Here is an 18,480-nt window from a genome sequence, read left to right on the forward strand (position 1 = left end):
GCTATAATGTCATGAAAATGTAGGATTTTGGAAATGGAGGGCTTTGGAGGTCTTTAGGTCAAACCCTTCCATCTCCCAGATGACAGAGCTGAAGTCGAGAGATGTAGTTAAACAACAGCATCGGTGAGAACTCCTGGACCATCAGCCGTGTGTTGGGCTAATACATAACCTTGTTTCATCCTTATGACATGGGATCCAGGTGGGACTTTCCTTCCATTTTAGAAATGTGTGAATTGAGGCTTAGGAGCCTGGGCACAATTGGCAGAGGCAACATGGAAAATTCTAGAAGTTTTCCTTGATGCTACACTGTCCTGAAAGCAGAAATCAGGGGAAGCATTGACGTAAGTTCTCTCTTCTCATGTCCTAGAAGCTTTCTGTTTCCTTGCAGGTAAGTGTGCCCCAGTGTTTAAGGTATGGCTTATACCTTATGTATAAGGTGTAAGAGGTATGTTGCCCTCTTCTGTGAAGTCTTCTCTAATTAGGCTTTACCAACCCCACCCGTTTCTAAATTGGGGTGTTTATGAGCTCCATCCCACTTCATCCCACCCACTGCTTGGGTCTCAGTGGTCTCACAAGCCTCATGCCTATTGCCTCTGTCACCCCAGTGTACAGGTAAGTCTCTCGGAGGGTGGTACTCTTGTGTTTGCTTCCTGTGTGTCCCTTCTCTAGCCCAGGGGAGGAGCTCCTTCCCCCGAGGCACTCAAGTGCCTTGCCACAGACTCCTGGTGCCACCCTGGGACCCTGTGGGAAAAGCAGAATTAGATGGAACACCTCAGATGAGCAGGAGGTTGGAGTCATTGCTGGGCCTGTGGAGTTTGTGGTTTATTTCATCTCTGGCACTGTGACGCCTTAGGAAGGGTGTGTGCATGTGCTGTTATGTCACTGCCTATGAGTTCTGGGAGATCGTCATGGAGCACATCATTAGAGTGACTCTTCATAGAAAAATTAGTGGTCTGTTAAAAATTTTTAGAAGCTCGAAAGATGCTAATGTGTTAAATTTTTCATTTCTTTGGTTTCTCCTTATCTAAAAAAAAATGGGGGGATGTACAATGGCAGAGATTGAGAGAAGTTAGGGAGCAGAGGGGTGATCGAGGCCATAACAGCCCTGGCTATAACGAGGCTGTTTCTTTAGCGATGGCTGGGGAAGGGCTACTTTTAAATGTGCAGCATGAGAAGCTGGGGTTTGGAAGGTGAAGGAATCGGCCAGAAACAATTTGGTCCTGTGTGAGTGGTCTTAGATGGGAAAGGGGGATGTGGACAGGGCTTGTCTGCGTAATGACCTGATGGGAAGGTCTGTCAGAAAGAACCACATCAATGATCCTGTTTTAGGGAGCCTGGGTGAAAGGCCCTCCCTTATCTGAGACTTAGTCGTTAAACTTACAAGTGTCAAATGAGGCCCTTAGTCCTGATTTATTTTAGAATTTATCTTGGGGACCTTTGGGGCATTCACGGGTGAAGAGAGGTTAGTAATTTTTCCAAGAATGCTTTGGAAAATTTGCATTGCAAATACTACTAAATGTCAGCAGGGGACTTGAAACTCTGACACCTTGTTGGAGCTCTTTGTGCTGATTAAATTCTTGTCTCCAGTCTAGAATTGGCAGCTTATTCTCCTTAATTTTCATGCAGTAATCAGTGTCGAAAGAGTATTTCTTTGACAGTTGCCCTTGGGGAAAACTGGGCCCGGGCTTGCTATTTAGGGCCGACGGTAGTAACTCAGACTCCACGGTCTCCACTTAGTTCCAAGAATGTCCACATTATTAACCTCTTTTCACTATTTACTGCGGACTTTGGTGAATAATGGAAATTGGGGATCTGCAAATCCATTTCAGAATTAAGAAGAGTGAGTTCTAATGGTCTGATTAAAATAAGTTGAAGTCTTGTGTCTCAGATGAATTAGCTCTTTTCAAAAGATAAGGTTTTAGTGGTAGTGGTTTTTCCCTCTCTGGAGATAACTTTGATTTAAGAACTCACTGCAGACTGTCAGAGCACCCACTGTGTTCTGCTTGAAGAAAGCAGTGTCAGTCTTGGGCTTACATCTGCCTCCGGGAAGAACGAATTGTATCCAAGAACACGACAACATCTATCTTCACTCCCAATGGACAAGTCACAGGTCACCCTCCCCCCCCCCTCCAGAAAATACCTTTGTGACCACTAATAATTGTTGGTCGCAGACAGTTGCCCCTTGTTGTGAGGCAATTTTTCTTTAATTTTTCATAGAGTCAGTTTGGTTTTCTGTGCTTTGGGTTAAATAAATAATAGTAATTTGCAGTCACTTTTTTAAATGGTAAAATATCTGATCTTAGGAAATGGCTGAGGATAGGCTTTCCTTCCTCCTGCTTTTGTGAAAAGAAAATCAAGAATGGGTAAGTGCAATAAGTAAGTCTAGAGATGTAATGTAGAAGCCTGATGACTGTAGTTAATACTATGTTGAATTCCTGAAATATTCTGGGAGAGCAGATTTCCAGTGATCTCAACACACATACACGAATGTTAACTATGTGAAGAGGTAGGTTAATTAGCTTGACTATGGTAATCATTTCCCTGTGTGTGTGTGTGTATCAAATCATCATGCTATACACCTTAAATATACCCATTTTTTATTTAAAAAATTTTAAGCTGATACAAAGATAAAGTACACAGTACCCAATGTGAACAGTTAATAAATTTGGGCAAAATGTATGTGAGTAAACAAGGGTTGCGTGTGCTATTCCTATAACTTTTTGTAATTTTGAAATTACAAATCAAAGTGAAAAGCTACCCAAACATGCAAAAAAAAAAAAAAAATCGTGGGAAGGTGATGTAGAATGGTAAATTGAAATAGTCAAACTTCAGTGGGAGGAATCTTTGGTTTCATGATGGAACTGTAGGGTCAACTATGCAAGTAGATACCTTAGTTTACAAACTGAAGCCTTGTCTAGTACATAAAAGGGCTGTTTTATAGTAAATTATGTGATATAGGTATATCACACAGCACTTTGTGTTGTATAGATACAACAGCACTTTAAACAACTACAACAACAACACTGCATTAAAAATACTTAGGCCTAAATTTAACCAACTCCCTTAAGCAGATAAATACAGCTCTTGAATCTCTGTACCTGTTTCTAGAATATGTGTGACCTTAAATTTCACTATAATATTGAATAAGAAGAAGGAATGGTTGAAGGGTTTATTAAAAGATTACACAGGGCAGTAACGTTGGAGTGCTTTGTTGAAAAAGTCAGGATGACTCTGCCGGGGAGGAATCACCTTTCAGCTTCTTCCATGGCATTTTTTGGCACTTGGGCCAAAAGGAAGGACACGTATAAGAAGGCAAATAACCGATTAGGGATTGTTTTCTTGTACCTCTCTGATGTGTAAGAATTTCTTCGAGAAAAGTTACATCTAACTCTGGTTTGTAGAATGAATGTATATTTTATATGTAATGACTTCTCTTAAATGTGAGGTGCGGGTAACTAATTCAAGGTTGATAGGTTCAGCGTTGAAACCCTTAGATAATGGCGGAAGGTTCAGAGTCCCAGAAGCCCAGGTGGTCTGGGCAAGAAGCTGAAAGGCAGGTAGGTTGATTAGGGAGGTGAGGGTTCCAGTCCCCCTCTTAAGGCAGGAGGGAGCCAGAAGGTTTTCCAGCTTTTAGCTGATGTGTTTGATGCTTTGGAAAACGGAATGGTAACAATATCTACCGTGGATTAGCCTAAAGAGTGAGAGTCAAGGTAGGGACACCAGCTGGGGTCAGCATTTGGTGCAATTTGGGAAAGATCATGGAAGCCAGACCTGAGGCAGGGATGAAGGGAAGACAAGATGAATTTGAAGCCTGTTTCACAGAAGAAATGAGGGAATTAGGTGACTCTTTAGAGGTGGAGGATAAAGGAAAGGAAGGAATCTGGAAGAGTAGATTCTAAACTCTTGGGGCTGGACGCCTCCAGGAAAAAAAATCAGATTTACAATAGAATAAAGATAGTCCTTATCTGAATAAATGAAATTTATTCTATTTTCTATTGTGTTTTGTTTCCTGAAAGAAGCAGTATAGGTTCACTAGGTTGGCTCCATAACCCAGTAAGGGTCTTTGAAGATGCATGTTCACCCAGAGCTTCCAGTATCTAGACTGGGTGATTGGGTGCTGTGTGCTGTTAACAGGGCCCTTTGGGATCCACTGCAGGGGTGGGGGTGGGGGGCTAGTGTTAATGTGCGGGAAGTAGTCAAAATCTAGTAAAGTGTCTGGGAATTATCTGTTGACAAGGATTCCTTCTAAGGGCTTCTTGGAGTAAAAGACCTCCAACTTAGAAAAAAAAAAAAAAGAATGAACATAAGGAAGGAAGGAAAGTAAAAATGAGGGAGGGAGGGGAAAAGAGAAAGGAAGAAGAGAGAAGGTATTGAAAACCATGGGGTTAGATTCCAGAGGCCAAGACCCCATAGGACTTGCTCTCTCCAAGTCACCTTCCATGTCGCTGCTGGAGTTCTTACTCTTAATTTTTTTTAATGTTTATTTCTGAGAGAGACAGAGTGTGAGTGGGGAAGGGGTAGAGACAGGGAGACACAGAATCTGAAGCAGGCTCCAGGCTCTGAGCTGTCAGCACAGATCCCTACGTGGGCTCGAACCCACAGACAGTGAGACCATAACCTGAGCTGAAGTCGGATGCTTAATTGACTGAGCCACCCAAGCATCCCTGGGGTTCTTGTTCTAAAAGCAGAACAGGGAGAAGACTGGATTCTGGGTGAGATGGAATAAGCAAACGCGATCCCATGTCTCCCATTAAATACAAGTGTAAGTTAGGGCAAAACATAGGGCAACTACGTGAGGACCCTGAAGAGTAAATGGCAGAGGAGGAAAAAGTCTAGATTTTGAAATAGCATTGAAATGATGGTACTTCTAACATTTTTCTTGTGTTCTCTGGTCTGGACTCAAATCAGCCTGAAACCCAGAAATGGGCATTGGTATGGACAGAGAGCGTTCCAGAAGCAGCCTTCTGCTTTTGGCTTGAGTAGGAGGAAAAAGGATTCCAGACACTCAGAGTAAAAAAGCTACCCACGTTTCTTATCCTTTCCTGTGTTATCTTGCACCCTAGCCCCTAGGTGACGCCATAGTGAGAATAGCCATGGTAATTGTGTGCAATTGGGGCCTGCAGCACCCAAAACTCAGAGGGAGGGAAGGCGTAAACTTTCTCTGGGAGGGAGAACCGTGGTCACGAGAGGGTTCGGAGGCACACATGTTGTTTCTTTCCCGTGGTTCTCCCACAGCTTGACTCCAGATATGGACACAGTCACAGAAAATAAGTGGCAGATCAGGGTATATAATGGCCCAGCTTTCTGGCTGAAGGACTAAGAGGGGGAACCCCAGGGAACCTAAAAGTATCAAGGAGTTATGTAGGAGGAGCTCAGGAAAGTTACCTGAAGATTTTTTTCATGAAGCCCTGTGTTCACACAAACTGTACATGCATGAATCTGGCCCTAAACAGCATACCGCAGAATGTGGGAATGAAGCAACAAGGCAGTTGTTCTCAAACCAGTCTCAAACCAGTCACTGGGTGGGACAATCCAAAGGGCACAGTGAGAATTTTGAAAACTGAACTGGCGCTAGAACCACAGCCCATGAAAGACAGGTCAGAACTTGTGGCTTGAGTTGAACCAGGTTAATTGCCTACTTAGACAAAAATGTCAACATTTTCTGGAATATTTAAACAAAATTCAGAGTCTTAAAATTTTCAAAGTGTCCAGGAAATAAGCCAAAGTTATTTTGGCATACAATAAAATAGGAAAATCTCAACTTGCATGGGAAGAGATAAATCAACACACCCCAGTGCCAAGGCAACATAGATACTAGACTTTTTAAATACTTTTAAAGCAGCCAGTCTAAAAATGCATCATCAGAAGGAAAGGGCAATGCTATTGAAGTAAATGGAAAGATAGAAAGTCTAAGTAAAGAAAGATATAGAAGATATAAAGAAGAACCAAATGGAAAGTATAGAAATGAAAATAGCCAAAATAAAAAGCTCACTAGATGGGCTCAGTAACAGAAATGATAAACCTGACTTCAGATGCACCAATAATTACATATAACTGGCTTACTCATAGCACTTAAAAGGCAGAGATAATCAAAATGAAAACACAGGATCCAATGAAATGTTGCCTACAAGAAACCCACTTTAGGGCGTGCCTGGGTGGATCAGTTGGTTAAGCCTCTGACTTCAGCTCAGGTCACGATTTCACGGTTTGTGGGTTTGAGCCCCACGTCAGGCTCTGTGCTGACAGCTTGGATCCCAGAGCCTGCTTCAGATTCTGTGTCTCCCTCTCTCTTTCTGCCTCTCCCCTACTTGAGCTCTGTCTCTCTCAAAAAATAAACAATAAAAAAAATTGAAAGAAACCTACTTTAATTAAAATGTTATAGGTAGTTTAAAAGCAAAGGGTAACAGAAATAAATACCATGCAAATGTTAATTAAAAGAAGTCCATGTTAACATCAGAGAAAGTGGACTCCAGAATCATCATCATCATCATCATCATAGTAATAATAAAACAGCAAGAAGTAAAGAAGGACATTGTAATGATGAAAGCGTCAGTTCACCCAGAAATGAAAAAAACCTGTAGAGCTTCAAAATAGATAAAGCAGAAGCTTAACTTGAAATAAGAAATGGAAAATCATCAGTTATAGTTGGAGAGTTCAGCATTCCTCTCCAGTAATCAGTAGAGCTGGTCAGCTAAAAGTCAGCAAAGCTATAGAGGAACTATATAGCACCCCCAGCCAACTGACTCCAATTAAGAATCTCCGAGCACTCCACCCAACTACAGTGGAGTACCCTCATTCTTCAAATGTGGGTAAAACATTCACCAAGAGGGACCACATCCTAGGCCATAAGGCAGCTCATAACAACTTTAAAAGAAACGAAACCGTATGATAGGTTTTCGGACCATGATGGAATTGAACTTTTTAATAACAGAGATAACAGGTGTATTTCTGTATGCTTAGAAATTAACATACTTCTAAATAATTTCGATGTTAGAACTTCTTGATGGAAATTGGAAAATATTTTGAACAAATTGAAAACAAAATAGCAGAAATTGTGAAATGTGATTAAAATAATGCATGGAGGGAACTATTTAGCATTAAATGCTTATCTTAGAAAAAATAATGCAAACATTCACCTTAAGAAACCAGAATAAAGGGACGCCTGGGTGGTTCAGTTTGTTAAGGTTCAACTCTTGATTTCACTCAGGTCATGATCTCATGGTTCATAAGTTTGAGCTCCACGTCTGGCTCTTCACTCTCAGATTCTTTTTTGGGATTCTCTCTCTCTCTGTCTCTGGCATTCTCTGTCTTTCAAAATAAATAAGTAAACTTAAAAAAGAAGAAGAAGAGGAGGAGGAGGAGGAAGAAAAAGAAAACAGAATGGAAAAAAAGAAACTGGAGCAAGTAGAAGGAAATGATAAAGAGTAGAAATTAGCAAAATTGGAAACAAAATAAAACAGTGAAGCAAAAATAAAAATAGATTTTTTTGAAAAAAATGACAATGATTATGGGGAAAAAAAGACACAATTTGCCAACATCTGGAATGAAGACAGTATATTATGACAGACCCCACAGACATTAAATGAGTAATAAGAGAATTATAAACTGTTCTAAGCACCTAAAATTGATACCTTAGATGAAATGGTCTAATTCCTTAAAAACCACACACTGTTAAAACTCACCCAAGGTAAAATGGGTAACCCAGTTAGCCCTATTTTTAACTGTTACTAACAATGTCTACTAAAGAAACTTAATTTGCAGTTACTAATCTTAAAAAGGAATCTCCAGACCCAGGTAGTTTCCTGGTTAATGTAAACATTTAAAGACAAAATAAAACCAATATCATACAGTCTCTTCCAGAAAGTAGAAGAGGAGAGGATGCTTCACCAATGGTTCATTTTACAAGACCAGAATTACCATGATAGGAAAAGAGATAAAGATAGGATACTATAAACCAGTATCTCTCATGAGCCAAGAAGCAAAAATCTTCAGCAAATATTAGTAAATGCAGCAATATATAAAAAGAATAATGCACTATGGCCAAGAGGGAATGCAAGGATGGTTCAATATTTGAAGTTCACTCTGTGTAACCCACGACATTAATTATGTGCAGAAAATCCACATATTAGTTGAAATAGAAAAAGCATTTGACAAAAATCAGCATTTATTAAAAAAAAAAAACAAAAATGAGCGAACTAGAAATTAGAGGGAGCTTTTTTGCCTTGATAAAGGACAATGTAAAAAAAAAAAAACTACAGCTGATGTCATGATTGTGAAAGACTAAATGCCTTCCTCAAATTATTGAGAACAAGGCAAGGGTGTCTACTTTTATCACTCCTGTTCAACATTGTACAGTACAGTTAGGCAAGATGGGGGCTGGGGAGGAAGGAAGAAGATATACATTGGGAAGGAAGAAATTAAATTGTTTTTGGTCACAGACAGCATTATTGTCTAAGTAGAAAGTCTGAAGGAATCTACAAGAACAAAACCTAAAAACTCTTAGAATTAATACATTTAGCAAAGTTACAGGATATGAGGTCAACACACAAAAATCAATTTTATTTCTATATGAGAGTAATAAAGAGTTGAGAATGGAAATTTTTTTTAATATAATTTCCAGTAGCTCCAAAAAATGTGAAAACCTTAAACTTTAGCAAAAAGTCATATACAGAATCTGTAGTTATAAACTACAAATCACTGATGAAAGCAATCAGGTGATTTAAATTAATAAATTGTTCATGGATTAGAAAAGTCAGCATAGTAAGGATGTCTGTTCTTAAAGTTTATAATGCATTTCTCCTAATACTTCCAGAAACATTTTATGTAGATTTAGACAAGCTGTTTCTAACATTTATATGAAAAGGCCGAAGGACAGGAATAGCCAAAAGAATTTTGAAAAGGAGTGAAATTGTAGGAATCCTATTACCTGATTATAAGAATTACTCTAAAGCTATGGTCATCAAGATAGTGTGGTATTGGCAAAGGGACAGATGAATGGAAGAGAGAGAGTCCAGAAATAGAGACACACAAACATAGCCAATTGACTTTTTTTTTCTTTTTTCTGCAAATTTGTGAAAGCAGTTAAATAAAAACAGAATAGTCTCTTCAAAACATGGTGCTGGATTCAGTGGAAATGTGTATGGGAAAAAAGTGAATCTTAATCTAAACCTCACAATTTACACAAAGATTATGTCAAAACAGATTTATATCTAAATAACTAAAACTACAATTTTTAAAAACATTTTTTTATAAATTTATTTTGAGAAGGATTGTGTATATGTATAGGTGTATGTAAGTGTATTATAATGACTTAGTCATATAGTAGACATCTCTTTATTTTTTTTATTTATTTTGAGAAAGCATAAGCAGGGGAGGGGCAGGGGGAGAGAATCTTCTTTTTTTTATATTAAATATAATTTATTGTCAAATTGGTTTCCATACAACACCCAGTGCTCATCCTAACAGGTGCTCTCCTCAATGCCCATCACCCACTTTCCCCTCTCCCCCACCCCTCATCAACCCTCAGTTTGTTCTCAGTATTTAAGAGTCCTTATGGTTTGCCTCTCTCCCTCTCTCTAACTTTCTTTTTTCCCCTTCCCCTCCCCCATGGTCTTCTGTTAAGTTTCTCAGGATCCACATATGCGTGAAAACGTATCGTATCTGTCTTTCTCTGCCTGACTTATTTCACTTGGCATAATACCCTCCAGTTCCATCCATGTTGCTGCAAATGGCCAGATTCTTTCTCATTGCCAAGTAGTATTCCATTGTATATATAAACCACATCTTCTTTATCCATTCACCAGTTGATGGACATTTAGGCTCTTTCCATAATTTGGCTATTGTTGAAAGCATTGCTATAAACATTGGGGTACATGTTCCCCTATGCATCAGCACTCCTATATCCCTTGGGTAAATTTCTAGCAGTGCTATTGCGGGTCATAGGGTAGATCTGTTTTTAATTTTTTGAGGGACCTCCACAGTTTTCCAGAGTGGCTGCACCAGTTTGCATTCCCACCAACAGTGCAAGAGGGTTCCCGTTTGTCCACATCCTCTCCAGCATCTATAGTCTCCTGATTTCTTCATTTTAGCCACTCTGACTGGCGTGAGGTGGTATCTCAGTGTGGTTTTGATCTGTATTTCCCTGATGAGAAGTGACATTAAGCATCTTTTCATGTGCCTCTTGGCCATCTGGATGTCTTCTTTAGAAAAGTGTCTATTCATGTCGTCTGTCCATTTCTTACTCTCCATGCTCAGCATGTGGGGCTTGATCCCACGACCCTGGGATCATGACCTGAGCCAAAATCAAGAGTCAGACGCTCAACCAACCGATCCTCCCAGGCACCCCCAAACTATAAAATTTTTAGAGAAAACTGGAGGAAATTTTTATGACTTAGCATTAGGCAGAAGGTCTACTCTCCTACTTCATGTCTTTGAGATTCTTTCAATGTGTGCTTCTGTTCAGTGGATAAGGGACTTCAGTGAGGTAATTTAGAGGACTAACATTTATTGAACATTTACTGAGTCAGGCATTGTTCTAACTCAATCCCTACAACACCCCTGCAAAATAGATACTATAATATTTACTATCTCACTTTTGAGATGAGGAAACTGAAGCACAAATATTCATAAGTATGACCAGAGTAAATTCCACAGCAGCAGAACAGCAAGTGCCCTGAGCACTCTGTTTTCAGACCTGGGCTGTTACCCACTCCTCCGTTCTGACATCCTCATCTTCCTCATTCTTTTTGAAAATGCAAATCACTGATTTTCATGACTCCCGCAACCCAGGCCATCTACTTTTTCTTTCTGTGTGAGTTCTATTCATCCGCCCACATTTAGGTTGGTGGGTTTTTGTGGTTGAATCAGAGCAGCGTTAACCCACTTCAATCCATTTAGCGCCCTCTTGTGTCTGCAGTGGATTTTACAGCAAGCAGTGCTTCCGCATTAGGGCTGGGATACAAAAGATCTAGTGGGAAAGCTTCTGAGGATCAAAATGTGATAAATTGGTGTGATCAGAAACTTGAATTCCCTTAGACGTGAACTTTCTGGTGAGTTGCCTCCATGTGATTTGTCAATAAGAATAGAATCTTGGAGGGAAGCCGCTGACAGAAAACTACAGAAATTCAAGTTGGCTTTTAAATCTCATTTTGCTACCTTCTTTTGTAGTAGGGCCTTGGCCTTTGGGCTTCCTGCATTGTGGGTGGCCCTGAGCTGTTAGGGTGAAAATCTTCATTCCTAGCTTTTCAGCCTTAGAGGCAGGGTCCTCTTTAGGGGTGCATCTCTCCAAAGGGTAGAGGGTAGATTGCTTCCCCCGTGCCTTTAGGCCAATTTAGAAGAAAGTATTAAAATCTGCGGGCGGATTTGCTTCAACAGTGAAGTAGAATAGGAAGAGGACAGTGGCACACGCTTCCCTTCCCTGGAGATTTGCCAGTTTGTTTTGGGTGGGAGAGGAGGAAAGAAAGGGGGAAAGGGAAAAAATGGGGGTAGAATGTGCTGAATTCTCAGCGTTATTCCTTGAAAGTGTGGGCTGTAACTTTCTGAAGGAGGGAGGTATATGGAGAGGGATGGGCTAGGAAATAAATTCTAAAAACCAAGAAAAACACCTGACACTTTCTATTAAACAGTCATATTTTGTTCTTGTCTATTTATTTACTTTTCTATTACAGATGTAATAGATGTCCATAGTGGGAAATACAAAAGGGAAAAAAACATATCCAAAGAACATATACCAATCATAAGTTTAATATTTCATGTGTTTTCCTTCCCTTCTATGCATGAAGATTTGACTGTTTTGTTGAATTAGGTCATGTTTATAATTTTTTACTTTTTAATTATTTTATCAGAAGCATTTAATGGGTTAGGACATAACCTATTCAGTCATTTACTGGAGCTGAGTTCTAAAACTATGATAGATATTTAGGTCTTAGTTAATATTTCATTTTACTTTAGTACTGTTTATGTAGAGAGAACAGAGGAGGGGCAGAGAGGGGGAGGGGGGGTGGGGGTGGGGAATACCAATCAGGCTGCCCGCTCAGCACAGAGCCAGTGCAGGGCTCGACCTCAATAATGGCGAGATCATGACCTGAGCTGAAATCAGGAATTGGGATGCTCAACTGACTGAGCTGCCCAAGTGTCCCAGGTATTAGTTAATATTTTAATAGAGGTGACACTTCAGTGACTGTCTTCACTGCTTTATTATTATTATTATTATTATTTTTTTAACTTAAGGGTTTTTTTCTTAGTACAGATGCCTGAAATCACCATGATGGGGAAGAGCTCAGAGAGGACTTTAAGGCTCTCAGTACTGACATAAAGGAGCCCACCTACCCTGCCTACCCTGGCTGGAGGTGGCCTCCGCCCCTTGGTATCAATGGTTTGTTTGTTTTGTTTTGTTTTTTAATGTCTGTTTATTTTTGAAGTAGAGAGAGCACAAGCAGGGGAGGGGTAGAGAGAGAGGGAGACACAGAATCCGAAGCAGGCTCCAGGCTCTGAGCTATCAGCACAGAGCTGACGGGAGGCTCGAACCCTCAAACCGTGAGATCATGAGCCAGAGTCGGTCATTTAACTGACTGAGCCACCCAGGCCCCCCTGGTATCAATGGGGTTTGTAGAGTAGTTCCTGCACTTTCAAGAGCCTTGTGTTTTTTTCCCCTCTGTCAAATGGGAGTAACATTTCAAGGGCCCCCTTAGAGCTTGGCACACAGTGGGCATTAAATGAAATTATTTTAAAGCAATGACAGCACTGAGTAGCTTTATTACAGGATTTGTATCAGTTTGCCTTGCCACCTGTAATGTGTGAGGTTACTTGTTGAACCTCTTAAGCATTTGATACCTAATTATTTCTTTTAAAAAAATACCTCTGCTGATTTAACAGAAAACGCTACCTCATTATCTTTTTAATTTTTTTATTATAGTGATGATGGACAAATTGGTGTGTTATTGTAGAATAGCTTGTTGTCTGTCTTACGAAATGCTTTTGACTTTTTTCTCTTGGCATTTAGTATTTTCTTAGAAATTTGTATGAATTGTGTATACAGTAAATCATCTAAGCTTTATCATACTATCATATGGCTGTTTATTATTTCTTTACCTTAAACTTTGATTTTCTTTGTATGTTACATACACCTTTCTCATGAAGATGATAAAGTGGTCGTAATTGTGATCTCTTCATTGTAAATTCTGTAGATGAATTTTTAATCAGGTCTATATTTCTTGCAAAGAATGACAGTATTATATATTCATTTCCAACCTTCCTACCCCTCATTAATTCTCATGTCTTTTAAATTTGCCTGAAATTCTATAATAGGGCTAAATAATCATGGGGCTTAGTGGGCACCATCTTTTAATTTTCCTGATTTTAACAGGAGTATCTCCAGTGTTGCACCAATAAGTAGAATATTAATCAGTTATTTTCACAAATGTAGTGTTTATTGTGCCAAGCATATATTCAGTTTTTTGAAAATTTGAGTTTTTGCATGTTTAAGAGCATCCTTTTTCTCACAGCAGTTGTGTGTTTTTGTTATTTGATCTTTTGTTGGCTAAGAAAGTAAGTATTTTCTAACATCACACATATATTTCAATGCTTGGAATTAGTGTATGTTCACTATTTCATGCTTTACTCTTTTCATTCAGCGCCATTTTCCTACAACCTACATATAAACATGTGTATGTGTGCACATATAATGAATAAAAGAAAATATATCTGTGTGTTAATGATGATTATCCTTGAATTATGGTGGCATTATTGAATTATTTTCACTTCACTCTTCCGTATTTTCCACTTTTCTAAAATGATATGTCCTGTGACCATGAAAAAAAGTGTTGCCTGAAAATGTTAATCCTTTGCCAATTAATGATGGGTGAAAGGATTTAGGAGGTCACCGTGATCTAAGAAAGCCTATTTATGTCATGTATGTAACTTACTTGTTCATTATCTAGAATCCCAAGTGATTTTGATATTACGGGAACTGAAAAATTAAAGTTAATACTTTTTTTTTTTTTACAAGGCAGTAATATGGCCTATCTTTTCTTTCTGGTGAAAAATGATAATATGCAGTGACTGTCTTTTCCTTAACTAAGAATTTGGGGCTTGGTGTCTGAAAAATTATTTTTTTCATGCTTTCTGAGATTTAAAAGAATCTGAACAGTCTTTTAAAGGAATTACAAATAATAAAATACGTATTTATCTCTTATCTAAAGGATTAAAATGATAATCAGGAGGGTTGCATAGCACCTGAGACCTGCCAGGTTGCTTTTAAAAACTTGATTTTTCCTCTTGGACCCAGTGGGAGGCCACAATCCAGACACCGTCCCAGGGGTATGGCTGCCCCGTCTGGGACTGCACACAGATATAGAAACATAAAAGCATGCATTTATGCATCAAGACACACAGAAACAACAATCACTGTATTTGGTACCTTAATTGCATCTTCCGGACACCAGGAATAGCCCTTGCTTCCTCTGCCACGGTCAAGACTTTCTCTCTGAGATGAGATTTAGCTAATTTCAGAAGAGCTCAGGAAATCTCTTCAGATTCAGTTTGTAACACACCGTGTACTTAAAATATGAAAATCTCAACCGACATTATGATCACTGAAGATTGCATATACATGTAAAACCATAACTTCTCCTCCCTTTTCTCTTCTCTTCTGTAGCTTTGGGCCAGATTATGTTGTATGTGGATGGGATGAATGGAGTAATAAACCACAATGAAACCATTCAGTGGCTGTACACTCTCATTGGGTCAAAGGTAAGAGAAGGTTATGGTCGAACTTTTAATTCAGTTTGCATATCATATACCTTTCTTTTTGTTTTCTCTGAGATGGCTTTGTGGAAAGAAATTCTATTTAGCTTGGTTCCAGCCTTGTAACAGTAGAAGTGAGGATGACTATTTTACAGATTTTAAAATACCTTCAAATTGCAAAAAGTTTATGAATTTTTAATGCATTTTATGTTCTCTTCTTTCAAGCTTTAATCAGATGCTTTTGGCACCTCTAGTTTTTAATGTTTAATTTAAAAATTGTGCTAGAGATATAGTATCAATCTTATCTGTTTCATTTCATGTTCATTTATGTTCAGTTACATAAGGACATATGTGTGTGTTGTGCATATGTATGTGCATATTCTTCTGTGTAGTTGAAGGAATTTGAGACCACCTTTCAACTCTACCATCAGTTATAAAAGTAGCAGTTAGTAAAGATTGACCAGGCCCCAGGCACCATAGTAGGTGTTTTATAAGCATTATCTCCTTTAACCCGTGATGAGATAAATGAGACCGTGATGAGATAAATAACATCATCCCCATTTTGTAGTTGAGAAAAAGAGTGCTTAGTTGGGAGAATCCTCTGATTTCCCCCATGGATCTTGGCACGTGATAACCTGATCCATCCAGGACTTGGCTGTGAGCCCCACACTCGGGAAGTGCCCCAACAAGGCAGACCTACCCCGTCACTTGAGCTGGGCAAGGCTCTGACGTGGTCCTCCCTGCATCCTCAGGTGGCCGTTTGGAGGGGGGATTGAGGAAGAGTAAGAAGGGATCCTGTCCTGAGTAGGTACAAGTGGATCAGGCTGGAGTGTGGTCAGCTTTTGGGGCGAGGGTGGGGTGGGGCAGCATGGAGGAGATGAAATTGACTATAGTGGGCAACAGGGTCAGGCAGAGGGGCAACTAGAGGGCCTGCATGGGGCAACTAGAGGACTTGCACAGGTCACAGAATCAACATAATGTTCTGGGGGGGGGGTGTGTCTGGAGAGCACGTGGTCAGCCTAAACGGCTCCCATCCCTGTCCTCACTGCCACCGCCACTCTGGCGAGCCACTCAAGGCTGGTGTGCGCCAGCGACGAGCTCATGGTGGTGAGTCTTATCCCTTGGCCTGACCTCTCCTGTTACCTGCTTCCCAAAGACTCTGCTGTGCTTCAGGAACACTCAGCCCTGATTTGACTTTGTGTCGAAAACAGATTCCATTTGAGGTTTATCGTCCTTACAGACTATCGTCCTGGTGATGGTGCCCTTGTGTCGTGAGAAGGGCCTTTTCTCCGTGGATGGCACCGATACACAGGACTCATTGCATCCCAGATCCTTGGTTGACCCTTACATCTCCTTCTCAGTTTTCCTTTTTCTCATATTATTGATGATCGATTTTTTTCCCCATTTCATAATAGAAATAGCCATGGTTTCTCTCAGAAGACTAATAATTTTTTCTTCTCTCTCTCTCTCTCTCTCTCTCTCTCTCTCTCTCTTGTTTTTGGTTTTGTTTTCTATGGAAAATGGAAATGAATCTATTTACAAACTGCTGTAGGTGACCTTAGATGCTGAATGAAATGCTGGCTTTACTAGGTTGATTTAGCCAGGCTGGGGAAGATTTATATCTCATATCCTGTTTCAGTGTTTTCTGTTTTTTTCCTTATGCTGGGAACCCTCCCCACGCTTCATGTTCATTTGGAAACTGCTCCCTTCCCAAGGCTCCCTGGATGGTCTCGAAGACCCCACAATCTAGGGAGATGGGAGGAGATTCTGTGATAGAAATGGACTTTTGGTACATGTTAGAGACAAATAAATCTTTATAGCTTTATTTATAGTCATGATAAAACACCAATAGCCAGCTCTATTTCTAAAAGGAAATAAAACCTAACATACTTACAGTAGGAAAAGTGACCATCTTTTAGCTCATCAGCAAGAAGGGCATAGAGCAAAGGCAAGATCTAGGTGGTGGGTCGGGAGAAAAGAAGCGAGGATACAGAGGGAATGTCACGGAGGGAAGACAGGGAGATGGAGAAAAGTGAGAGGAGAGATCCCAGGGGAGGAAAAGAAAAAGAGGAGAAGAGAAAGAGGAAACAGGCCCAACAGTGATCATTTCTCTGCTCAGTAGATGGGAGGAGGACTCAGTCTTTGGTATTGCAACACCATGCTGTTGATTTTGCTTTGGAATCATTCTTTTAAGAAAAGCAAATGAAAGGAACCTCCTTCTTGCATTTCTGTGTAACATGGAGAAATCCTAAAATTAGAAGCCTTCAAGAATAAGTTTGTAGGAATTATGCTTTTCCAGCCTCCTTTCACATAGTGTTCGTGACCCTGGGCATCTCTCCCCGAGGCCTCTGTCTGAGGTGGAGTGTTCTCCTCCTCCCCAGCCACATGGGGCATCGGCACTGGATCGGTGCTGGTTTTTTCTCCATCTTTGATTTTTCAAAGGAGGGTCCATAGTAGTCTCCAGCTCCTGTGCTCAGCACTGAGCCGGTCACTATGAGGACAAGAAAATAGAGCCCATGGTCAGCCTGAGCGTTGGAACTTACAGTGTTGTTAGAAGGGGGACCATGGGTGACTCGCAGCCTATATCCACCCGCTGTGATGTCAGCTAAAGGACTCGCTCTGTTCTGCAGGGTGTGCTCAGTTCCAGGCTGGTGGCTGAAAGTCAGCAGTGGGAGCAGCCAGCAGATTGATTTTCAGTGTAGTTCTGATGAGATCACCTCTTATTTGCAAAACCAGTAATGGAGGCCCCTGACATCCCCCTTACCCCCAGGTCTAGATAGTAAGGTATCTGCAAGAAACATGGGTGCACAGACCTGAGACCTTTAGGTTTGGGGAAGGAAGCCTCTGTCCCCTCCTTACACATAGGTTTTCCAAGTTCAAATTAAGAAATCTGGAAAGCCAGCGGTCCTAGGGCTTTCTTTTGACTAAGAGTCTGATTTCTCAGAACCTAAAAGGTTTACCTTGAGTTCGTATTGTTTTGGCCTTAAACAGGAATGGAGCTGATAAATGAAATCTTGGGTTAGAGAAAACTTGTCCTTCTGTTTTCATAATTGTTCATTTTCCTTCCATGAAAGGCAACAAGATGTGATTTTGCAGCCTGCCAGAGGGTCATTATGCAATGCATATTTGCAGATATTTGAGACTCATAGCCAGAGGAGAAAATTATGCATTTGCAGCCAAATAATTACTTTTTAAAAAGAAAGAAAAGAAAGTGTTTTCAATAAAGTGTTTCATTTTATTTACAAAAGCCCGTCTTTAAACTCCACAGTCAGAGGTAGGGAGAAGATGCCCATCTCTTGACTTCTCACACAGTATGGAATTTTTTCTCTTCATACATCTGAAGTCCAATAAATTGGGGTGAAATGATTCAGCTTGTACAGCATGGCCTTTCGTCGCTCTAACACAGAAAGTCTGTCTCTCTTTATAGATCTCCTTCTGGCCTATGGGGGAGGCCCAGGGTCCCCCACCTCCTTGTGGGTTCTCCAGGGATGCCTCTTGTTGTAGTCATGGAAACTTCCCTCTCTGGATTGCTGTCCACCTTGGCTCAGCCTGCTCTTTCTTTTCCTGCCCCTACCCCCACGGAATCTAATTTTTTTCAGCTGTGCCCCAGGTTGCTGATCACAGATCTCTGGACTTCCTTTTTGATGGTTTGGAGGTAGGCATGCTCGCACAGTAGCAAAGCTGTGAGGTGGTGACACCTGGTCGCAAGTTGCAGGGGAAACCGAATACTGGAGATAT

General features: G+C 40.4%; 1 protein-coding gene across 1 annotated transcript in view; it reads left to right on the forward strand.

The window, feature by feature from the left end:
• Positions 1-18,480, forward strand: part of FHOD3 (formin homology 2 domain containing 3) — a 469,133-nt gene that overhangs the window by 260,446 nt on the left and 190,207 nt on the right. Inside the window, 1 exon segment of the mRNA XM_042961930.1 lies at positions 14,654-14,748. Within this exon segment, the coding sequence (XP_042817864.1) occupies positions 14,654-14,748 (95 nt within the window).

This window comes from Panthera tigris, chromosome D3 (assembly GCF_018350195.1).
Source record: "Panthera tigris isolate Pti1 chromosome D3, P.tigris_Pti1_mat1.1, whole genome shotgun sequence".
NCBI classification, from domain to species: Eukaryota; Metazoa; Chordata; class Mammalia; order Carnivora; family Felidae; genus Panthera; species Panthera tigris.